This window comes from Zosterops lateralis (assembly GCF_965231275.1).
Source record: "Zosterops lateralis genome assembly, chromosome: 1".
NCBI lineage: Eukaryota > Metazoa > Chordata > Aves > Passeriformes > Zosteropidae > Zosterops > Zosterops lateralis.
The window spans coordinates 129772675-129796478 of NC_139762.1; the positions used below are offsets into that span (position 1 = coordinate 129772675).

A 23804-nucleotide genomic window follows, 5' to 3' on the forward strand; every position below is an offset into this window, starting at 1 on the left:
ACTGCCATGGACACTCTGCCTGTAAGTGTAGAAGGGTAATTTCTTCAGCATCAGAAATCCTCATCTAATCACAACAGCCTTGGATTCCCTGAAGGAAAGGGAGTTTACCAGTTCAGACCAGTTCACAAACTGCCTCAGCAACTCTAAAAATGTCTCTATTCCCAGTAAAAGGAATAAAGACTAATAACCAGCTGAAATGTTTGTGTTTCTTCACATAAACCACTTTTGTGGAAACATTTCCAGTTCTTCCTTTTTTAAGCACATCAGCCATGAAGCAGTTTGCCATAGATCTTGGCTATCAGTGGCATATGCCCTGATAGCCAAGTGCTATTATGTTTTTCTTTCCTTTGTGCTTCATTAAACTTCATTATTAATGAAAAGACCCCTTTGAACACCAATAGTCAGTATGGCCATTACTGAATTTTTCTGAGATTAGCTACCAGCAAAGCAAGCATCCATGAGAGTTTAGTTGAAACAGAGAACCTGATATGGATGCATTAAGGAAAATGCTTCTTTTTACTCTGGTCAGGAGAAGTCTATAGCCAGCATGGGCACCAGCAGGTGCACAAGCTGGTACTGAGGTCTCACTACATGTTGCTGAAGGGGATGTTTTGAGTGTGAAATTGCAGCTGCACAGAAAACATGGAAAGATTCACCTTGTTAAAACATAAACATCTAGAAGTCCACATTTGGTGGAAGACGAGCAGAGAGATATTAAAGCTGTTAGAAGCAAAGTATTCAGACAGACTGAAACTTTCCACTTGTTAGCTCTTCTGCTTTCCAGAGCTAAGAGAATGGTTAAAGCTTTAAACAGTGTTCAACAGATCACAATCAGCCCTATGCTTCTAAGGTGCTGCTCTTCTGATATGTATACATGGGATTTTATATCAATGAAATACTTTTATTCCACTCTGCTAATATAATTCCAAACAGTTTCAGTTCAGTCTTTCATGTAGTTGCCTTTGCCTGAAAAAAGAAACAACATTCATGTGAAGTTAAAATGGAAATGGGAAAAAAATGCTACCAAATGTTTGAAGTTTTGAAGACTATGTAAAACTCCTTCAGATTGTACTGGACTGGTACATGTCCTTGTTGGGAGTGTGTAACTATTATGAGGTCTGGAAAGCCAAAAAACTCAAAAGCAAAGAAAAACAAAAAAGAAAAAAAAAAAAAATCTACCAATATGGCACAGAAACTGCCACCTCAGTTAAAAAACCTAAAAGCTAATACTGAAGATCCAGGAAATATGAGGAAGTATAAAGGCCAATACATTAAGTAACTGATTTACTTAGAAAAAAAAGCAAGAACTATTAAAAATCTTACTTGAGGCAAGAAAATAAACTGTATTGCTTAAAATAAAATCTTATCATCTTAAACCATAACTTTAATGTTTTTTCAATTAATTTCATGTATTTGGTCCTAAGCCAATAGCTATTAAATGGTTTTGGGAGGAGGCTATGTTGAAAGTGTGGAATTGCATTTAAATGATAATATTTTTCAAGTATTACGTGAAATTTTCAGAATGCAAATTAACAGGCATAACTTGTGTCTTGCTCGTAAGCCATGTCCAAGGGTCACAGTGATATAATAATGAAATGCTATTAGACCATCACTGAAAAACCTGCTTTAATAGTATAATAGTATTTTGCTTTCCTTAACCCAAAGGACCATGGCAGAAGTACTGGAGTTTTCTTAGTACACAATATAAATTTATATTCTAGAAATCATATTTCAGAATGCTCATTTCAGGTTGAGGATCATATCACCACAGCTGTAAGATCAGTTATACTCCGGTAAATGCAGATACACTTTTTACGGCTACACAATGCACCATGGCTTTAAGATTCCCTGGAAAGAAAAAAAAATTCTTTACATGCATAGAGCCAACTGAGTTGGCTTTTCCTAATTTCAGATATATTTGGTGAATTAGTGTGAGACTAAATTTATCAGGGTCCAAAAGGATATCAAAGTCTCCACAGTTCAAAATACAATGCTCATCCAAACACAATCTATGGAATTGATTTTTAATAAAAGTCATTAATTTGTTTCTCACACGATCTTCACATCTTTTTATTTTGCTGTCCTTTTTTTTTTTTTAATCAGAATTTAAATGCACAAGATATAAAATCTGCATTAACAAATCTACTATGGAGGCCAGTTTGGGAAAGGTGCATGCTCTGTGGTTATCTACAGTTATGAAGATCCAGAAGTCCTCTCCCAGCCTTGTGTTCTTGCAGAACACTTTTACAAGAAGAGCAGAACACAACAGCTGCCCAGAACAGAGGGCATCAGCAAAGGCTCCAACATTTCCCAGCTGAGAGAACACCATTTCACCACAGGTTGCACAGCAAACACACAGGGTTCCTCTACCAGAGAAAATCAAATGTTTAAACAAGAAAGTGATGCATTTCAGTCATGTGTGAAGGGAAATCCAGTGAATAAAAATTATACAATGCCACCATGAACCTGCCCTTAAGAAACACATGACAATTTATTCTGAATGGAATGTGTGGTGGTGCTCGAACTCAGTCCCAGTTAGACTTTTGCAGTTCGGTTTAATAAGTTGTGTTTAATGGTTGTTTGAATTCACATTTATTTCTATTGCTCAAAATGGCCTCCCCTTCCCTCACACCTTCCCGCCAATTCCTGGTTGTCCTGGTAACCCCATCCCATAATAGTTGTTTACCCAATTTCTGTTAAGTGTCAATCTTTTGGTTATATAACTTCCCCACCCCCTCGTTATGCATTCCTCCTCCTCCAGTTACTTGCTATTGGTTCAAAGTTTGTTCATCCCCTTGTTACAAGTTTGAAAAATTTTATGATTGGTCCCACTCACTCCCGCCCCCTGTAACCCACTCAATAAAAAGCCGTGATTTTTCTGGGAAGGTGTCTCTCCGGAGCACCGCCTAGGAGGTTACGCAACCCCTTGGTTGGCTATCCTGAGAGTCCCGCCTTTCTTTTCTGCAACGCATCCGCACCGTTGTTGGGTTGGCTCACTCCTCTAGCTAAGTGACCCCCAGGTTGTGGTGGCGGCAGGGCTGGCCGGAGCCGCACCCTTGGCAGCCGACTGCTACAGTTTGGCGCCCAACGTGGGGCAGCTACGAGTGGGCTGACAGCGGACGACCTGACGGCGGCATCATCGAAGCAGTGCCCTCTTCGTGAGAGCATTGCGGAGGATCCGGTCCATCGGGACCTGTTTGGATTTATCGCTGGTGTCGCGCCTCCCGGTGGAAGCAGCCTTCGGGTGCGCTCCCGGGAGGACGAAGAGGGCAGCCTCGCAGCACCCGACGAGGTCCTCTTCGGTGCGGATCCCAGGTTGCACCACTGTACGGCACGCAGGAACCAGGGAAGGGTAAGCGTGAGTCCCCAACCCTCACCCTACCCCAAAAAGGGGATCCAGCCCAGGAACGCTCTTTGAGCTGTCGTCCTGGGGGGATCAGCCGCGCGGCGCTCGGGGGGAATCGTTTTTTCTCTCTCGGGTTTTGGTTTTGAAGGTTCCTGGCTTTGTTTTGTTTCGTCGGTTTGTGTTTTTGCGTTTCTGGTTGTTGTCTGCGCACGGGCTGCAGAAGCAGTTGAGTTTGTGTTGTGTGAGGCACCTCCGGGGCGGGGGCAGTTGTGGGGAAACTGCCTGACCGGGGTTTTTAGTGTCTGGTTTTGGGTTTTTACTTTGCCTTTGTGTTGTGGTGTGGTCTGAGGTTTCAAGTATGGGTGCAAAGCTTTCCGCAGAGCAGAAACGTGTTTATCATTGTTGTGTTGGTGTGTTAACAGTTAATAAAGTTAAGTTTTCAAATGGAGAGCTTAAGCGGTTCGTCCGCAGGCTCTTCCTGCACTTCCCTAACATCACCCCAGAGGTTTTGACAGAGCCCCGATTTTGGGAGCCTGTCATCTCAAAATTTACTGATTTGGCCGCCTCTGGGGACGAAAAAGCGGCAAAATACCTGTTCTGGTCCCGACAGATTAGGACTGCTGTAAGAAAAATGAAAGGAGTGCAGAAAGGGCAATCTCCACAAGACGGTTTGGTTTCCCCTTGTTCCCCTCGTTCGGTGTCCCGTTCCCGCTCTCCCTCTCCTCGCCGCGGCATCCTCAGGGGTGCAGCGGGCAGATCCCAGCCCGCCAGCCCTGGCCCCCTCAGGACGTCGGTCCCTTGCTCGGGACAGACAGGGCCGTCTGCCCGAGATGTCCGACGGAGCCCTGGCCAGGCTCCCGAGGATTTTTCCCTTCCCCGAACCTTCCCGAACAAACCCCGAGTTCGTTTTAGCATTAGTGGAGAGGAATGCTCCCGAAATGGCGCCCGCAGGGATGAGGCGCAAAATGGCGACGGCCACATGGCGCGGTCGTCCTCCGTGTCCATCTTGCCCGCCATTTTCCCTTCCCCTTCCCAATCCCCTAAGTTTTCTCCTACCAACCCTTTCCTGTCCCCTCCCACTTTCCTCTTAGCTCCTCCCTCTCCTGAGGCCACTCCTTCCTCCAAAACCAAGTGTCCGCCCCTTTCCTATAACCCTCCCACCTACGGCTCCTCCCAAGTTCCCACCCAAAGTCCCTCCTCCAAAGGCGTGTCTTTCCCAGGCTCTGACACGCCCCCCTCATGTCAAAGGCCACTCCCCTTGATGATGCGCAACAGGTCCCGCCCCTCGCCTTCCGATTCCCACGCCCCTTCTTCCAGTTCCCACGCTTGGGACTCGGAGGAGGAGGGGTGGGATCCCGGAAGCGATGACCCTCATGTCCCTTCTCTAGCCCCAGTGACTTACAGGAGGGGTAGGGGAGGGCATGAAGAAGCTAAATGGCAGCAGTTGTCGCAGAACGTGGTTCGGGATCTGATGAAGGCCTTCAAGGAGTATGGACGCACCAGTCCATACTTCCTTGGATTATTAGATGGCCAAATTACCGGGAGCGATGTTGTCCCACACGATCTCAAGTACCTTTTCCGGTGTCTGCATTCTAGAACTGAGTACCAGCTCTGGTTTGCGACCTGGAGAAGGCACTTGCAGGACGCCCTCCCAGGTCTGTTAAATGATCCCGACACAGCTGTCGACAATGAAGGAAACATAATCACGCTGCAACATGTCATGGGGGAGGGTGACTGGGAAACGCCCCAAAAACGAGCTGCGAGGCTTCCAAAGCCACTGCTGAATCAGGTCGCCAAAACAGCAATTAAAGCCTTTACTTCAATGCAGCCTTCCGGCCCATTGGAGTCCTATTTAGATGTTTTTCAGGGGCCCCAGGAGAACTTCCTGCTGTTCGTGGAACGGCTAACGGTAGCTGTAGAACAGCAGGAAGAGGACGAGTTGGCAAGAAAGAGGCTGGTCACTTCCCTGGCATTCAAGCATGCCAATCAGATTTGCAAACAGGCAATGCTGACCTTGCCAAGAAACCCTAAGCCGACTCTCCAGGACTATGTGGAGGTGGTCACAGAGGTGGTCCCCCTGATGACGCCGGTGCGCCCTGAGAAGCGAGAACACCAAAGAAAGGCGGTTAATATCGTGGCAGCTGCAGACCCAACCCCTCGACCAGACAACGCGGCATCGACACCAAAAACACCGAGATCGGGGAGATTTACATCAAAAGGCGCTGCAGATAGACCCTGCGCGTTGTGCGGGAAGCGAGGCCACTGGTGGCAAGCTTGCCCCCTGAGGAAGGAATTTCAAGAATTCAAACAACGGAAAGAGGGAGGAGGAGGAGGAGAGAGGGGAGATGTCTCCCTGCAAAAAAACTAAAAAGGGAGCGCGGGGCCGCCCAGTGCTATGACCCCAATCGGGCGGTCCAAGCCGGGGGAGGGGGAATGGGGAATGAAGATTTGAGCAGTACCGGACATGTGAATTTAACGGACTTGACTTTTTCTCCCCAGGGACAGCAGAGTGGTTCTCTGCAAGGCCCGGGAAGAGATTCGCCGGACAAGACAGTGGACTCCCCGTTGCGGAGTCTCTCGCTTGATGGACTTGACTCAAATGTACCTGTTCCTTTCGCAGGGAAGTCCTTGACGACGAACAGCGAAGGAGTGCCCTTTCATCTGCAGCTGTCTGAGAGTCTGTGGATCCGAGATGACGAGTGGCGCTGCGTGGCGGTTTCTCAAAATCGAGGTACCTGGCACAAAATTGGCACAACATATGTAGTCGTGGGGGACTGTAAACACACGCCACCGGAGATCGAGATTGTTCCCCAAACCACTCCAGCGGATCCCGAGTGGTTTGAGCTCTGGCTCCGCTGCACGAACCCACCCATTTATCTATCAAAGGGGCAGATTATCGCCCAAGCCATACCGTCGCTCCCTGAAAGGGTGTGCCCCGAGGACGATTGTAAGACCTGCCACCCCCAGGTAAGTACAGTCATGAGCATCACACATGCCAGACCTGAGGAGGTGTGCAAATTAAGGGTGGGCGAGGAGACCACCACCGTCAAGGGTCTCCTTGACACGGGGGCGGACGTGACGGTAATCCCAGAACACCTATGGCCGTCACGTTGGCCGTTGCAAACAGTGGTTGAGCAAGTTGAAGGTGTAGGAGGCCTTCAATTGGCTAAGAGGTCTAAAAACATGGTACAAATTAAGGGGTACAAAGGGCAATTGGCCAACGTAAAGCCCTTTGTGTTGAATTACAAGGCACCCTTGTGGGGGAGAGATGTCCTGGCCCAGTGGGGGGCAACAATTGGATTCCCTGACCCTCCACAAAATTTTCGGGCTGCGGTCACTGAACAGCGCCCCACCCAAAAACTGAATTGGAAGACAGATTCCCCAGTTTGGGTGGAACAGTAGCCGCTTTCAAAAGAAAAATTGAAGGCGCTGAATGAGCTCGTGGAGGAGCAACTCCAAAAGGGTCACATCGAGGAGACCACGTCTCCTTGGAACACTCTGGTGTTCGTAATACAGAAATCCGACAAGACCCGATGGAGGCTTCTCCAGGACCTCAGACAAATCAATGAGGTAATTGAAGACATGGGATCTCTCCAACCAGGGATGCCTTCCCCAGCCATGTTACCCCAAAATTATAATTTGGCAGTGATTGATATTAAAGATTGTTTTTTTCAAATTCCTCTGCACCCTGATGACGTGCCACGGTTTGCCTTCTCGGTTCCTAACATCAACCGGGAAGCCCCAAGGAAGAGATATCACTGGAAGGTGCTTCCGCAAGGGATGAAGAACAGTCCCGCCATCTGCCAGTGGTACGTCTCTTCCTTGCTGACCCCCGTGCGTGCAGCCGCACACCAGGCCATCATCTACCATTATATGGATGATGTACTTGTGTGCGCCCCCACTGACGACCTGTTGGCACATGCGCTTGACCTGACAGTGGCTGCACTGGTTGCTGCAGGGTTCAAGTTGCAGGAAGCAAAGATTCAAAAGATGCCACCATGGAAATATCTTGGTCCTGAAATTAACAAGCGGACCATTGTTCCACAGAAATTGGCTATTAAAACTGACATCAAGACCTTAGCGGATGTGCACCAGCTGTGTGGGGCTTTGAACTGGGTGAGGCCTTGGCTGGGTCTTACCACCGAGGACCTAGCACCTCTTTTCGGTTTATTGAAGGGGGGAGAGGGGTTGAGTTCCCCTAGGTCACTCACCCCAGAGGCACGGAAAGCCCTAGAAAAGGTTCAAGATCTGCTGTCCACCAGACAGGCAAATCGATGTCATGCTAATCTGCCTTTTCGATTTGTCATCTTAGGTAATCTGCCGCACCTCCATGGGATGATATTCCAATGGGACAGCGGGGTGATCAGCATACCCCGGAAGGACCGAGGCGGGAGGGATCCTCTTCTAATCATAGAGTGGGTCTTTCTCAGCCATCACCGGTCCAAGAGGATGACGTGCCCCCAGGAGTTGATGGCTGAACTAATCCGGAAGGCCAGAGTCCGCATTAGAGAACTGGCCGGTTGCGACTTTGAGGTGATTCACGTGCCAATTAGGTTGAACACGGGCCAAATTTCAAAAGCAATGTTAGAGCACTTGCTTCAAGAGAACGAAGCACTTCAGTTTGCCCTGGACAGTTACACTGGTCAAATTTCGATCCATCGGCCTGCCCACAAAATTTTTAATTCGGACGCTCAATTTAAATTAAATTTAAAGAGTGTTCGGAGCAAAAGACCGCTCGAAGCCTTGACAGTTTTCACAGACGCGTCCGGAGGATCCCACAAGTCCGTGGTGACTTGGAAAGATCCTCAGACTCAGCAGTGGGAGTCTGACGTTGCTGAGGTAGAGGGATCCCCTCAGATTGCTGAGTTGGCCGCAGTCGTCAGGGCCTTCGAAAGGTTCTCTGAACCGTTTAATTTGGTGACCGATTCGAGCTATGTTGCAGGTGTAGTGTCCAGAGCGGAGAACTCAGTTCTCCAGGAAGTGACCAACATTGCTTTGTTTAAGTTGCTCTCGAAGCTGATTAAGCTCATCTCCCACCGAGAGCAACCGTTCTACGTGATGCACACCAGATCGCACACGGATTTGCCGGGGTTCATAGCGGAGGGAAACAGGAGGGCTGATGCTCTCGCTGCCCCTGTCGCTAAGGCCCCGCTGCCTGACGTGTTTCAGCAGGCAAAGCTCAGCCACCAACTTTTCCATCAGAATGTGCCAGGTCTGGTCCGGGGATTCAAGCTGACCCGAGATCAGGCCAAGGCCATTGTGGCGACCTGTCCCAGCTGCCAGCAACATGCAGTCCCAACGATGCATGCGGGGGTCAACCCCCGAGGACTGAGCAGCAACGAGGTGTGGCAGATGGACGTTACTCACGTCTCCCAGTTTGGGAGGCTGAAGTGCGTCCATGTGTCTGTGGACACCTTTTCTGGAGCGGTCTATGCCTCTGCCCACACAGGGGAGAAGGCGGGGGATGTGATTAAACACCTTCTCCAGGCCTTTTCCTTCTTAGGCATCCCTAAGGTCATCAAAACAGACAACGGGCCAAGCTATGTCTCCAAGGAATTCCACAACTTCCTGCAGCAATGGGGAGTAGAACACAAGACTGGCATCCCCTACTCCCCGACAGGCCAAGCAATTGTGGAGAGGACTCACCAAAACATCAAAAGAGTCCTCAATCAACAGGAACAAATTTTGAAATTGGAGTCACCCCAAATTCGATTGGCCAGGGCCTTATATACAATTAATTTTTTAAATTGCTCATTCGAGTTCATGAATCCTCCCATAATCAGACATTTTGGAGGAAATCCAAATTTAAAATTGGAATCCAAGCCGCCAGTTCTCGTCAAGGACCCGGAGACCATGAGAATAGAAGGTCCACATGATTTAATTACTTGGGGACGCGGGTACGCCTGTGTATCGACACCCACCGGGCTTAAATGGGTGCCGGCCAAGTGGGTGAGACCTTATATTCCCAAAGCCTCCAAGGAGTCAACCCATCAGGTGAGAAGTGCAACCTGGCGGAGAAAAAGGAAGCCCGTTGGTCCGGAGGAGGAGAGGTCCGCTCCTTCCTTCCCCATTCCTCGCTGGCTTTTTGTTAACTAATTTGTTTTCTGTTTTTGAGTTGCAGATGACACCAGCCGGATTCCATCCGAGAGCCCCAGGAGGACGACGCTTGTTCCACCTAATCGTCGTCCTGACCATCCTTAGTCAAGCCATGTCCTGGGTCGTGCCTCAACCAAAGGCAAACGTCTGGAGGACCCTTGCCAGAGCCATGGGACAGGACCACATCTGCCTGTCCCAGGGCTCTGCGAAGGACCCGATAGCATCGTGCCTGGTGGGGATCCCGTTCCAGGAGTCAGAGCTCCCCCCTGAACTCCTGCGAATGAAGGAAGAGTTTAATGAGAAGCCCTTTCCCCAATACAGCCGCCATTATAGCGTTGATCGCTCCCTTCCCTACCCGATAACTAACCCCTTCACGCTTTGGAAAAATTGGGTCCAATCCAACACCCTCCCCGTTTCCCCTGATGAGCCCCAGGAGCTGGAACTCCTGGGGTCTTCCCCGGCCCCATTTTGTGTTCAGTTTGTGTATGTCCCTACCCCCTCCGCCGAAAAGTTTTATCATTTTTTGCAAGAGAAAAAGGTTTATCATACAACATCCTGGTGCGGACAGACCGCACATGTCAGAATGGCTTCCACCCTTTCCCATAAGCCCCTTACCCTTCCCAAAGGAACTTTCCTAATTTGCGGCGATAGGGCTTTTAACGGCATCCCCTCTCGCCTTCTAGGAGGGCCATGTACTATCGGTAGATTGAGCCTGTTAGCCCCAAACAAAACCACGATCATGGATTGGATTGTAAAAAATTCTACCCGCGTACTCCAAAAAAGAGACCTGACCGACCTCGACCCGGATTGCGATTCGGACGTTATCCACTGGTCCAAGGCAAAGGCAACAGCCATCACGATTTTTCTGCCTTGGGTCTCAGTGGCCAAATCGTTGGGAGAATTAGGTCGATTGGAGTGTTGGGTTGCTAAACAGGCAAATGTTACGTCTGCCGCTCTTTTGGACCTCCTAGCAGACGAAGAAATAACCAGGAAAGCGACGCTACAGAATAGAGCAGCCATAGACTACCTCTTGCTCCTCCACCATCACACGTGTGAGGAGTTTGAGGGTCTATGCTGCTTTAATCTATTCTCCAGGGCGGAAAACGTTCGAACATCCATTAAGAAGATCCAGGACATGGTTCATACCATCAAACAAGAGACTAAGGATTGGTTCGACCAATTGTTTGGTGACTGGGGACTCTCAGGCTGGGTCAACTCAGCCATTAAAACTGGACTGCTGATTTTGTTGTTATTATTTATAATTGGGATTGCATTCGGCATCATCCGCCGCTTCACCCAAAGAGCCATCACCGCCGCCACGTCATCTTTGAGTGTGAACAACGTCTGGGCCAGTGCTCCTCCCGTCGAGGAGATTGAGATGCAACAGTTCCCACCCTGGGAAGACGAAGAGAACCCTGACCCTGAGGACTTTGTCCCGGAGACGGATGATGAGAAGTGGCCCACTCAACAAGAATGGTTTCAAGAAATTTACCCCCCTGTTCGCTACTACTGAGACTTTTCACAAAAAGAAAAAAAAAGGGGGAGATGTGGTGGGGCTCGAACTCAGTCCCAGTTAGACTTTTGCAGTTCGGTTTAATAAGTTGTGTTTAATGGTTGTTTGAATTCACATTTATTTCTATTGCTCAAAATGGCCTCCCCTTCCCTCACACCTTCCCGCCAATTCCTGGTTGTCCTGGTAACCCCATCCCATAATAGTTGTTTACCCAATTTCTGTTAAGTGTCAATCTTTTGGTTATATAACTTCCCCACCCCCTCGTTATGCATTCCTCCTCCTCCAGTTACTTGCTATTGGTTCAAAGTTTGTTCATCCCCTTGTTACAAGTTTGAAAAAGTTTATGATTGGTCCCACTCACTCCCGCCCCCTGTAACCCACTCAATAAAAAGCCGTGATTTTTCTGGGAAGGTGTCTCTCCGGAGCACCGCCTAGGAGGTTACGCAACCCCTTGGTTGGCTATCCTGAGAGTCCCGCCTTTCTTTTCTGCGACGCATCCGCACCGTTGTTGGGTTGGCTCACTCCTCTAGCTAAGTGACCCCCGGGTTGTGGTGGCGGCAGGGCTGGCCGGAGCCGCACCCTTGGCAGCCGACCGCTACAGAATGGAGTACCAAACACAGCAGAATAACTTTCTTTTCCTTGAAGGTGGAGGAAACACAAGCAATTTTCCAAGCATCATCAAAAAAAAAAAAAAAGATCAAAAAAACACTAAAAGGAGTACACTTGGCTTCTTTGTAGAAGAATCTTATTTCATTTGCTTTTAAAAGACCAAAAATTTAAACAGATGCACTTCGTTTCAGTTACAGATTGATAATCAAATCATTCCAAGGCTGGGAAATTGAGAGATTAGAGGTTCAAACAATGCAAAATAAAGGAATAGGAACTCACAGGGATGTCTGATGTTCATGACTGCAGTATGCAAGCAGCTAATCACATATCAGAGCTTGTCTACAAAGAGTTCTTCAAGAAAGACTGAGATTGTTGAAGTGCACAAATCTTTTCACTGGGAAGCAGGGGAAGCTAGTTTATTGTTTAAAGGCTGCCAGGGCTAAGAGCAGGAGCAGCAGCTTATTTTAGTTTCTAATGAATACATTGGGCATTCCTCTTGACCACAGGTTACATTTGTGGAAAAAGGGAACAAGGAGGAAAAATAGATTCCACCTGACAAAGGGGGAAAAGCATCCTTGGATAGCAATTCAACAATCTAAAAAGTCTGTTTTGAACTAGTTTTGAGTGGTACAGTGACAAAATGAATATTCGTGCTTAGAGACATGGATAAAACAGAAAATCCAGTTTAGACATCATACCAAATAACTTGGAAATGTAATGCATTAAAAATATTTTAAAATTTAAGATTTACCCAGGTCCTTAATGAGTGATAAGGCTTCCCACGATATAAATGCTCCACCACCATCATCCATAGCTCCCTGCCCAACGTCCCAGCTGTCCAGATGTCCACTGACTAATACGACCTGGAAAAGCAGTTATGAGAAAACATATCTATATGAAAACACTGAATCAGAAAATTCTGTTTAGCATTTAAGCATTTTAATGATTTTGTCAAAAAGTTGGCATTTTAGTTTAGAATGGGAGGAAGGGGAAAAAAATAAACATTGTTCTTTAGTTGCTAAATATTAATCTCTGATTCTACTACTTGAAACCACCGCGTAAGTGAAACTAGATAAGCTGTGAGAAAGGTTTAAATTAAAGGTTTTATCTCGTCCATTACTAAAGTGCATACTTTCCAGAGATGCAGGACTGCTACACTGCTGAGTGGTGAAATTTTACTTCATATTCCATCTGTTTAAGCCCTTAGGCATGAAATTTGATTAATCCTATTTTTGGGTGCACAAGGAAAAAATATGAACTTAGACTGAAGCATTCCCAGAGGTTTTTGTTTTATTATATATCTATGGTACTTGTCACAGAGGACATCTAATTTATTACCAGATCCCTTATGTGCTACAACAATGACAAGATATTTTATAGTTCCATTAGTAATAAGGATATTTTAAAACATGGTAGCAAGTCCCAGATGGGTTTTCTGCAAAGAAGATTTTGTGACTAGAGTAGAGAAAAGTAGTATGGGCACCTCCAGAAACATCCACCTTCAGATCTGAACCCTTCAAATGTTGACAAGCAGAATAAGACAAATACCACAAGTGTGACAGTTCCCCCGTTGGGCCTTGAGTTGAAGGGCTGATGGATCTATGATTACAATGGAAAGGTCAAGGAGGGACAACAACTCTGAGCCACACAGGCAGTGTGGTCGAATGGTGCAACAGCACAAAACCAAAAGCAGGATACATCCAACCTCTGACAACTCAGCACCAAGGAAAAACTGAAGGAGAGTCTCAAGCATCCACCTGTGTTCTGCTCAGAACTGGCCATCAACAAAGGGATGCTACCTACTCTCTGGTTAGGAGATGTCAAACAAGTCTCAGAAAAATGTAAGAAATATTCATTCTTTCTGCCACCTTCTTCTCCCTAAGGGATGAGGATCTCCTGGCATATTATCTCATCTACCATTCATCACCAGACAACTATTCTAGCACTGAAAATGAGAACATAATGTGTTTTTCCTGTTAAAAGTACTGGAGGGCAAGAGTCTAAGCTGTAAAGCATGAAGTGAATATTGCAAGGAAATAAGCTGGAGCCCAAATGTAAAGATCTCTATTTTCTTCTTCATGTCAGAAAAATCTGTTTTCACTGGTTATTAAAATTAATGGACTATCGTGGGAAGATAAAAAGTATCAAGTACTCATCATACAACAGTGTTTCTTCATCAAACCAAACACAAACTCAGGTAACATAACTGGAATACCCACAGTATTAAACAAAGGCCATGAGAAGGTATTAATCGTACCCACTGAACTTCCATGGGTCCAACCAGTATGCACCAAACCCCTTCAAATTTAGAAAATAGACTGTGATATCTTTATAAATGTGTGTGTTACAAAACTCAGAACAGTCATGCCTTAGAAGCAGAAAAAGCTTGTGATCAAAATCTGAAGAGCAGCTTACTCTTTCCTTCTCACGTCTCAACTCTCTTTTCTGGTTATTCAGCCTTAGCATGTGTTTGCTTTCCAGCACAGACTCATTTTCTTGGTAGAAAATAGACATGCTGGAATCTTTATCCCAAAGCCTCTCTTCCTTCAAAAGTGCTAAAACTTGCATGGATGGCCCCTCTGTAAAAGCCTGAGAATTTCTCTGGGGTATTCCTGTGATTTTGTGATTAGATGTCATGATGCTCAAAGGGCCTACACAAAAGATTGCACACAGCACGTTTTCCAGGGACATTGCCCTGCAGTGGAAATACTTAACAGCAACACAGCTCGAAACCAGATCACCTGAGAAAAACAATGTCAGCTCTGGAGATAGAAATGTTCCTGAAATGAGAGCAGAGAAGAGAAATGCTCACTGTGGTTGCTCTTATTGCTTTCTTCTAAGAGAGGACCGTGCACATGTTCACAGTTGCTGGTGGTGAGGGCAATGCATGAATGAATTCTGCTCTGTGTTCATTCCTTAATGTGCAGCCCCACTGCAACCTGCCTATGCAGGAGAGAGCTGAAACATCACCACACTTTGCAGCCAACTGATGCAGACTCAATACAGTCCACTCAAAATGGAATCCGCAAATAATAATAATTTTTTAAAAAGAAAAGGAAAGGCTCTGAGTGAAATTCCAATAGTCTGTGGTAAAAAGGACGTCTATTCCACAGCTTCAAAATCACCATGCAGTTTCTTTGTTCCTAAAGCAAAAATTGATTTTAAGGAAATAACTATTTTGTCTCCTGGGAAACAGAGCTTCAAGATGAAGTGAATTATTTAAAACAAGTTCTGTCTTTAGCAGTGAAAGAACACACCACTAATGCTGTTCCCTGGGAGCAATCTCAACAGTGTTTGAGAGGGAATTACTCCTCATTTATGTGGAACAACACATATTGCAACAGCAGGAAATTCTGAATCAGAAGAAGGTGGTGTAATTTCATTTGGGGTTACAGACTCCAATTGTAAAGCTTCTTCATCAGCTCTGGAAAATTACACCAAAATAGATCAAGGTTCAAGTGGATTGAGAAAGTCAGTTAATTTTATGGATGAACTTCAACTTAAATCTACTGAAGCTGTTGCCAAGAGCAATTACATAAATATGACCATTGTACCTCTATGTGAAAGTTTCTTCAAAACAGTGGTTTTTTCAAACTATCATGTTTTTGTAGCAGCTGCTAAAACGAAAGTTTCACTGATCGTGCTGATAGCTGTAGACATTCTTAAAATAAGACAGAGTTATAAAAAAACAAAACCCACTGTGTTTATCTTGGTCTTTGAGTAGATGGAATGTGTCTCAGCAATGAATGAAAATATTTCTGAAATTCTGTCTAAACCACTATATTATTTAAAGTAATATTATAAAATATTAGCATTATAATACTCTGTATAGGTGGGCTAATAACAAAGGCAGTTAAAGCTATCAAGGACATATGATTACTGCATTTTCCACGTTGCTTTCAAAGCCGCTATGTGATTCTCAGCTCCAAATCTACACAGACACTAATAACTTACATTTGCACAAAACAACCCCATAGAAATGCCAGAAGAACACAAGCATTACTTTTAAGTATCCATAAGTATAAGTATTTGGTTTAAATAGGCAGAGAAACCACAAGCAACTGTACAGGACAGTACAAATACGGCAATGTTATTTGCTAAATTGACTAAAAATAAATTTAAGATAAAATAGCTTGCATGCAACATGACAACTTGAGATTTATCTTTCTTATTCTATTTCCTTCTGCATCAGCATGATGATCTCTATTGGATGCCTTTAGGTCATGTGCAACATTTCAATCATGCATATTGAAATATTTTGAAAGAAAAAAATATAATATTCTAAACCCCAGAAAATTAGGAAGAGGAACCACATGTTCACATGTGCAGTTTAAGGCTGCATTTTCTTGTTCTGTTGCTGGTTGCCTGGGAGAAGAGACAGCACCTTAACTGGCTACACCTCCTTTCAGGCAGTTGTAGAGAATAAGGTCTCCCTTGAGCCTCCCTTTCTCCAGGCTAAACAGCCTCAGGTCCCTCAGCCACTCATCATGGGACTTGTTGCTCTTCTCTGGACATGTTCGAGCATCTCAGTGTCCTTCCTAAATTGAGAGGTCCAGAATTGGACACAGCACTCAAGGTGTGGCCTGACCAGCGCTGAGTACAGGGGAAGAAAAACTTCCCTGTTCCTGCTGGCCACACCATTCCTGATACAGGCCAGGATACTTTTGGTCTTCTTGGCCACCTGGGCACACTGCCGGCTCGTGTTCAGCCTGGTGTCAGTTAGTACCCCCAGGTCTCTTCCTGTCTGGCCACTGTCCAGCCTCTCTGTCCCCAGCCTGTAGTGCTGCGTGGGGTATGACCAAGAACTAAACAGGATATTAGGACCAGATCAAGCATCTTTAGTCACAACACATTCAAATTCCAAGCATCTGTATGCCAAAACATCAAGCTTAAATGGTGAAGTCCCCTAGACTGTAACTCGAGTTCTTTTCAACTTTTCATGCACATTTTCAGTTAAATAATTCTGGAAGTTAGTTGTTTCCTCAGGCAACATAGGTTTACAGTGTTCCCACCCAGTTCACAATTATCTAGAGACTCATGAAAAGCATTTCTATTCAAGTTTTTGTCGTTCACTTTCTCCAGTTTGCTTCTAAAAAAGTCCATCTGAAATTCTAAGTACCAAAACGAAGTCTTATATTATTTAACTGGATATTTTCCTTGCATGAACCCCCTGCCAGTGCAGGGGTATTTATGGAATACTTACCTTACATATATAAAAAGCATATAAAATTGATTTGTATTTGGACCAAAATCAGAGGAAAACAGAAGTCAGATAAGAATTAGGATCCCCTATTTAATCCAATTTAAAGATTGCCTATAATTTCTCTCCTTCTCCAGGTACTCATTATTCTTTGTATTCTCACAAACACTCTCTCACTTCACAATTTCCTATTCTCTCCAGTCCCAACAAAATTTTTGGCACTAAATTAACCATGACTAAAAAACTCTTAATCTCAGATTCTCAGACAGAGGAACTCAGTACCAAATTCAGGCCTGTGCCCCTAAGCATAAGGGAGTACATTTTTAGTAATTTACATATCTGGATAGCATTACAGCTATGAACAGCCAGATGGCTTCAGTTTATGACTTAAAAATCTTCTTCCTTTCACTGTGTTAACGGCATGAGAATAAAAGAAAAATGAAAGGCAGCATATCATGTACCTAACTAGTAGGCAAATAAAACAGCTGTCAGGACTAAATTTAAGCCCATCATGCTTAACTTGCTTTCAAAACTATGGTTAAATAAAGTCTTCATATACACAGATTTGCACATATAGAGTAGTAAATACGGTACAGTAATTTTAGGATGTATTAGCATCATCCACAGTAGTAGCTTGCAAATATATTTGAGAAAATGGCAACACCAAGCAACATGCATTTCTACTCCTGATCCACATAGCAAAGCTGGCACCAGTATCCACAGCATCCTTCCTTAATGCATTTCTTAATCTGCAGACTACAGTTCCTTTCCCCCTTCTTTGGAGAAACTTCTGTCATCTTGACGGAATAAAGTTTTGGTGTGCAATTGGGTTTTTTTGCCCTGACTCATTCTCTTTCTACTGCACCTCAAACCTTTCTCTCTTCAAATAACACAGCACAACAAATGCAAATGACAACTTATCAACTCTTCCTACTTGATACTTCATGTCCAGGCAGAACCTCATTCTTGTATGCAAACCAACATTCTTCAAGTTTTAAAATATTTATAATAGTTATTTAATTTGTATAATGCAGCAAGATTCTGTAAACCAGTCCCTTGGCTTTTCCACCAAAGGCCTTCCGAAACCTAAACAATCTGAACTTGTAATACTCTGTGCTGTAGCACCACACTGACTGCAGCAAACACATCACACATCATCTTCCATTCTGGAATCTCAACCCAGCTCTTCCAACAGCAGGATAAACACTTGACGAAAACTTCTCAAGCACTGCATTATAAAGATAACCATTTAAACAGTTCTTGCTGGGACACTGTGTTTTGTATAAACTACCATTACTCAAGCTCAGCATTTCAACATTTGAGGAAGACAAGATGACAAAGTTGAGCGCCCATCAGCAACACAGAGTACTGAGTACTGTAACATAGTACTACATGGCATGCGATTAGAGTTAGCCTAACATGCAAGGTAAGATATACATATAATGTATATATTTGAATATAAACTCTCCTGTATTTTAAGATGTGTGGAGCATTGCCACCAGAAGAAAAATTACTGGACAAAAAATTACTTTGTCCAGTAATGTTTAAACACAAGCCTACTCTATTGTGTGTAATTTTATCAACTTCAACAGATAAATTCAAGCATGGACCTGTGTCAGAGATATTCAGTTGTAAAAAAACCTTACTCCCTTACTCGATTAAAACCCTTTATGACAGTCTACTCTGGCCATTCCCCAAATATTTGTTTTGGGCTACAAATATGTTAAAAAAGATTAGTGTGTTTTTGTACCTCCCTTTAAGAAAACACTAACTGCCCCCAGTTAAACTGCAATTAGATTAAATCATGCCCTATATGTAAATCAGGAACATTACTACATTTAGTGGATTTTATTTTGTATATATAAGGAATTTCTTCAAATTAGTTTTTAGCTTTGGTGTCCAAATAATATGACTCCACTGTACAGCTCCTTTTATTAGATTTTACGCATATTAGTACTGTTTTTTAAATAATCAGTCTAACTGTCTCAACTAATTTACAGTCCTAAAGATATAGTGAAGTTCAGAAAGAAAAAAAAAATATCAAAACAGCAACTGTCTTTTCTACTTAATATGCAGCATAGTAAGTCTTCCAGGCTTCTGATTAAATGATAGATCTGCACATGAAACAGAAGTGACTCACTTAGTCACACAAGAATCCAACCCTATTATTGCTAAAAATCTGATTAACCTTCAAAGAGCCCCTGTGTCACAACATACAGTAAACTCTTTAAAGTTGAATCTCTGCTTTGTAGAAGTGATTGAAACTAAAGTGTTCTTGGAAAGAACTGCAAGCAAACCTCCCTGTTTGAAGTGAATCTCAAAACCACTGGTTAATAGCTAGTAGTAGTAAATGAGCTGATATCATTTTCAGTGTGTATGACAGTGAAGGAGAAAACTAGTCTGAAAATAAATTATTACTGATAAGGGAACTGTAGTAAAGGTAACAAGGCATAGAAACTATATGAGCATTCAAAAGATAACTAAGTAGTGAAATTACTACCATTTTCATATTAAATGTTAGCATTCCCATATTTAAGTTCTCCAGCATCTTTTATTTCCTGTTTCCAGAGCTGTAACACTTCAGAAATACTACCACTCTCCATAATACTCTATTTTGAAAATAAAGATTTTAAATTATGTATTTCAACCCACTTCTTTTTAAGTGGAAAAATCGTAACAGTAAGTACCTCTAAACAAAACTACGTATCACTGAAATATCACTTACCCTTGCATTAAGATGTTGTAGCTGCCTTTTTTCTAGTTCAAAACCAGCAAAGAATCTCTGCAATGCTCCTGTAGAAAAGCTAAAATGGCATCTGAGTTGACATAAAGAGAGAAGCTCTTTTTTTCTGCATTTACCAAAGGAAGATTTCCCCTACACATATAGTAGATAATTTTTATAATCTAGACTATATATATTTATATAATTTTCACTTTAGGGATATATAGGATTCCACATTATTACAGATCCAGCAACATCCCTAATTCTAACCCCATTCTATCTTTGAAATTTCTTTTTTCAGATATCAAAACTAATCTCAGCTAAAATAAACACTAATATCCAATGCTACTTCTTTTGCTGAAGCATTTACAAAGCCTACTTGTACACAGTGATACTAGGCATTACTAGCAAGCTTCCCTTTTTAAAACTGTAAAGATAGTAGATTTTTCTCAAAAAAAATTACAAATATGGCTTCCTCTCAAGAACACTAGAGGACCCCTTAATAAGTCAGAACCTTGCCTTTCTAGCACTGCTTTAGGGCATTGTGATGACCTAACATGTCCTGAAAGCCATCCTGAGTAGCCACCTCTCAATTTGTTCAAGAAAATAAACTTGACTTTACAAATCCCCCAAGAAGACTGTTGATGGAAGCCAGTCAAAACAACCTTTACATGGCTGTAGTAACAGCAGAGCATTATAAGAGAGGAGGCTTAAAAACTAACACCTATGTCCCATGTCAGGCAGCAGGCATTGGAAAATAGTTGAGGTTGGAAAGGACCTCTGACTATGCATTGACTTCCACATCCAGCTCACAGCAGGATCAACATATGTCTAATCAGTTAGAGTTTTGTCCAGTCAAGTTCTGAAATTTCTTACAATAGAAATGAAACTTCTCTGGACAAACTGTTTCAATGTTTACCCTTTGAAAAATAATTCTTCTAATACCCATTATAATGCAAGCCTTTTAAAAAATGTGCCCTGCTGGGCCACCACTGCAGCATTCTAAAGTCAAAATGCATTTTGAATGCTGTCAGCTGATAAGCCTGCCCTGTGAGCCACACCTCCAGATGCTTCTATTATTTATCACGACCAACTGAACACAATGGAAATGAAATTTTTGCATCTTACCACACTGTGGTCCCTCACCATGAGACATACTAAAAGGAGTACTGATCACATAACCCTTTCTCCCAAAAGTGTCCCACTTCTACAGTCACAATGACCTATCAGAAGTAGTGATGTCTCTTGTCCTTGCTACTTCATAGTGGATGGTGGCTCCATCTGTGTGATAGCAAAAACTTCCTCCTCTCACAGTTCACAGGCTCATGTTCACAGCCTGGGACAAAGGTTTTTCTGATGCTTCCCTCTTACTCCACAAATCCTCACATAGGTCAGGTTCTTGCAATTTCCTCTGCTGATGCCCATAGGATTTCATTCTCGAGTAAGCTAAAACATTCAATAAGTCTTTCATTTGATTATTATAATCCTTTTTTATTTTTATGGCTCATCATACATTCCTGGCACCTGCACAAGTTTTCTCCGAATTTTGCTGAGATTATCCTCTTATTTGTTACAGGGTTTTTTTCCCCTAAGATTCTTATTATTATTACTGATCTTTTAAACCTGCATGTAGCATTTCCTCTTTCCCATACTTGTTGCTTCCCTCTTAAACATACAATAAACATACAGTGTCTTAATGTGGTACTAACTTCAGACATTCCCAGAACTGCATGAACCCACCGTGGAAAGAATCCATGAGGGAGATGCTCTCTTAGACCTCATAATTACAAACAAGGAAGAACTCACTGGCAATTCAGTGAAGGTCTGCAGTAAACCTAAGATGGTGGGGCTCAGGATCCTGGGAGGAGTAAGGCAAATGGCAATATGTGAGCTCTGGTCCTGGAAAGTAGTGTTTAGCCTATACAAGGATCTGTTTGTAAGAATTCTATGGGAGACAGAGCTGGAGAAAAAAAAAGAGCCCAGGAGAGCAGGCTGGTTTTCAAGGATCATGCTGGGGACCAGCTGGAAAGCAGCTTGGCAGAGAAAGGAGCTGAGGATCCTAGTGAACAGCTGACTGACCATGAGCCAGCAGTGTGCCTGTGCCATAAACAAGGTCAATGGCACCCAGGCTGCACCAGGCAGAGTGCTGCCTGCAGGTCAGGGAGGGTGATCCTTCCTCAGCACTGGAGAGACAAATCTCACACATTTCTGAGACACATCTGTGTGCTGCGTCCAGCTCGGAGCTCCTCAGAACAAGAAAGACTAAGAATGACTACACTGGACCACAGACATGATGGAGGTGTCCCCAAAACTGCGAAAAAGAAAACTCTCCAACAACATCTTTTCAGTGTTAGAGAATTAAGGCATTACTTTATTCTGGCCAGGATGTTGTTCTGGCCAGGATGTGCAATAGAAATCATTTCATCCACACATTGCTCAGGTTGTGCAGTGAAAATCATTTCATCACACATGGTTCTTTACTAGATTCTTCACATATTTACACATACAAACCCAGAGCAATTATTTGGTTCAATGTTCATTGTTCCCAAATTACACAATTCTTAATATTTGATTGGTTATTGATCCCTTCACCTTTGATGATAATTTGGTCCTCATTCTTTGGTTCTTTTATCAAATTTTCCCCAGACCAAGTGTTTCCAATACACCAGGGGAGGATGTTTGAGAGTAATTCTTGTTAATGGTCACTTATTTCTTGTGGATCCTCTGGGAACTCCCAGTCCATTGAGATGTTAGGTTCATTAGGCTTCATTCAGGGAAGAGAGTCTTTTGAAAAGAAACTTCAATACCCTTTGCTCCTGGGCAAAGAGGAACAAAGCCCTGACTAAAGTTAGTCAAAGAAAAATAAAATTAAAATTGTATCATTTCCAACAATGGGGGCAGAGACTTGGGACTGGAGAAGGCTTCAGGATCTCATCAAAATGTATAAATGACTGATGGCAGATGTAAAGAAAAGAGAGACAGAGTCCTGTCAGAAGTGCCCACTTACAGAACATGAGGCACCATGCAGAAACTGAAATATAAGAAATTCCACTTAAAAATAAGAAAAAACTTTTTTGCTTCTTTGAACACTGCTGCCCAGTGAGTCTGTGGGGTCTCTGTCCTTGAAGACATTCAAGACCCAAACTCTTCACAGTCTGGCCTAGTTGATATGGCTTTGAGCACAAGGTCAGGCTATGTCATCTCCAGAGGTTGTGTTGTGGAATTATGACATTGATTCTAGAAAGACAAAATCATATTTTCTTCTGAATCTGTATATAATTCGCATTTCTTTTGGGTCAGGAAATTTCATTAAAGACACAAAAAGCAGAACACAACTTGGAAATCAATTCTACCAAAGCCCAGAATGTCCTTCAAGATCCAGATGGACAAAGTAAAACTGTAATCTTCAATACAGTACTTCACTAACACAAGACAAAAGACCTCTTTCCTATTTAGAGTAGTCAAAATCATGGTAAAAATTAAAGTTGGTATAAAATCCACTTTATTAAATAATTTGCAATTCACTTCTAATAGTTTTATGAACTGATGCAAGAATCCACAGAAACAGGACATTACTTGGCTTGCAACATGAAAGAAAATAGATTTTATCTTACACTGACCATAAAATAATTACTTTATATATTGGATGAATCATGTCTTCAAAGTATCAACATAACTTTCAAATTACAAGTCTCCTTTCACCAATGGTAGTCCCTTCAGTTTCTTTTTGTTTCTGATCATTAAAACAGCACTTCTAATGAGGATTAAGTGTGGACTTAAAAAATAATGATTTCTCCTTTCCACATTCAGATTAGTTCATTATATTGTATTGATCTCTTTGTCAGTAAAATGGGATTAAGTAACTCTTTATTATGTAGGAATAGAGTGAAGATTAACATTTATTCTTATATTTATGACAGCTTCCATGGAAAATACTAAGAAATAGAGACTTGAAACCCCTGTCTAATGTAAAAATTACTGGAACTGAATGTCTTCACACAAGCAAGAATTTAGTCCACAATTTCTAGTACCTACCAAAGTCACATTCACAAATACACAGCTAAGTACTTGCAAGTTACATGGGCAGATTTCCCTACTCAATTCCTATTAGTGTATCTAAAAAAACCCAGACTTTTGATAGAAAGCAATAGCACACCCTACATGTTTATCTGTCCTTAATTTCTTTGTTTATATACTCTTGTGAAACTTAAAGTATATTTGACACAAGTTTTCACCAAGACAGAGAAGAGGCTGATTTTCAAACTCAATGTTTGCAAAAGACCAGATGACACAATTGTTGTCAGGATGATTTCCAGGG

General features: G+C 43.2%; 1 protein-coding gene across 1 annotated transcript in view; it reads right to left on the reverse strand.

Moving 5' to 3' along the window:
• The window catches only part of CPQ (carboxypeptidase Q), a 167495-nt gene that overhangs the window by 53503 nt on the left and 90188 nt on the right, over positions 1-23804 (reverse strand). Inside the window, exon 5 of the mRNA XM_083876832.1 lies at positions 12316-12427. Coding sequence (XP_083732958.1) covers positions 12316-12427 — 112 coding nt within the window. The remainder of the gene's footprint in view (positions 1-12315; positions 12428-23804) is intronic.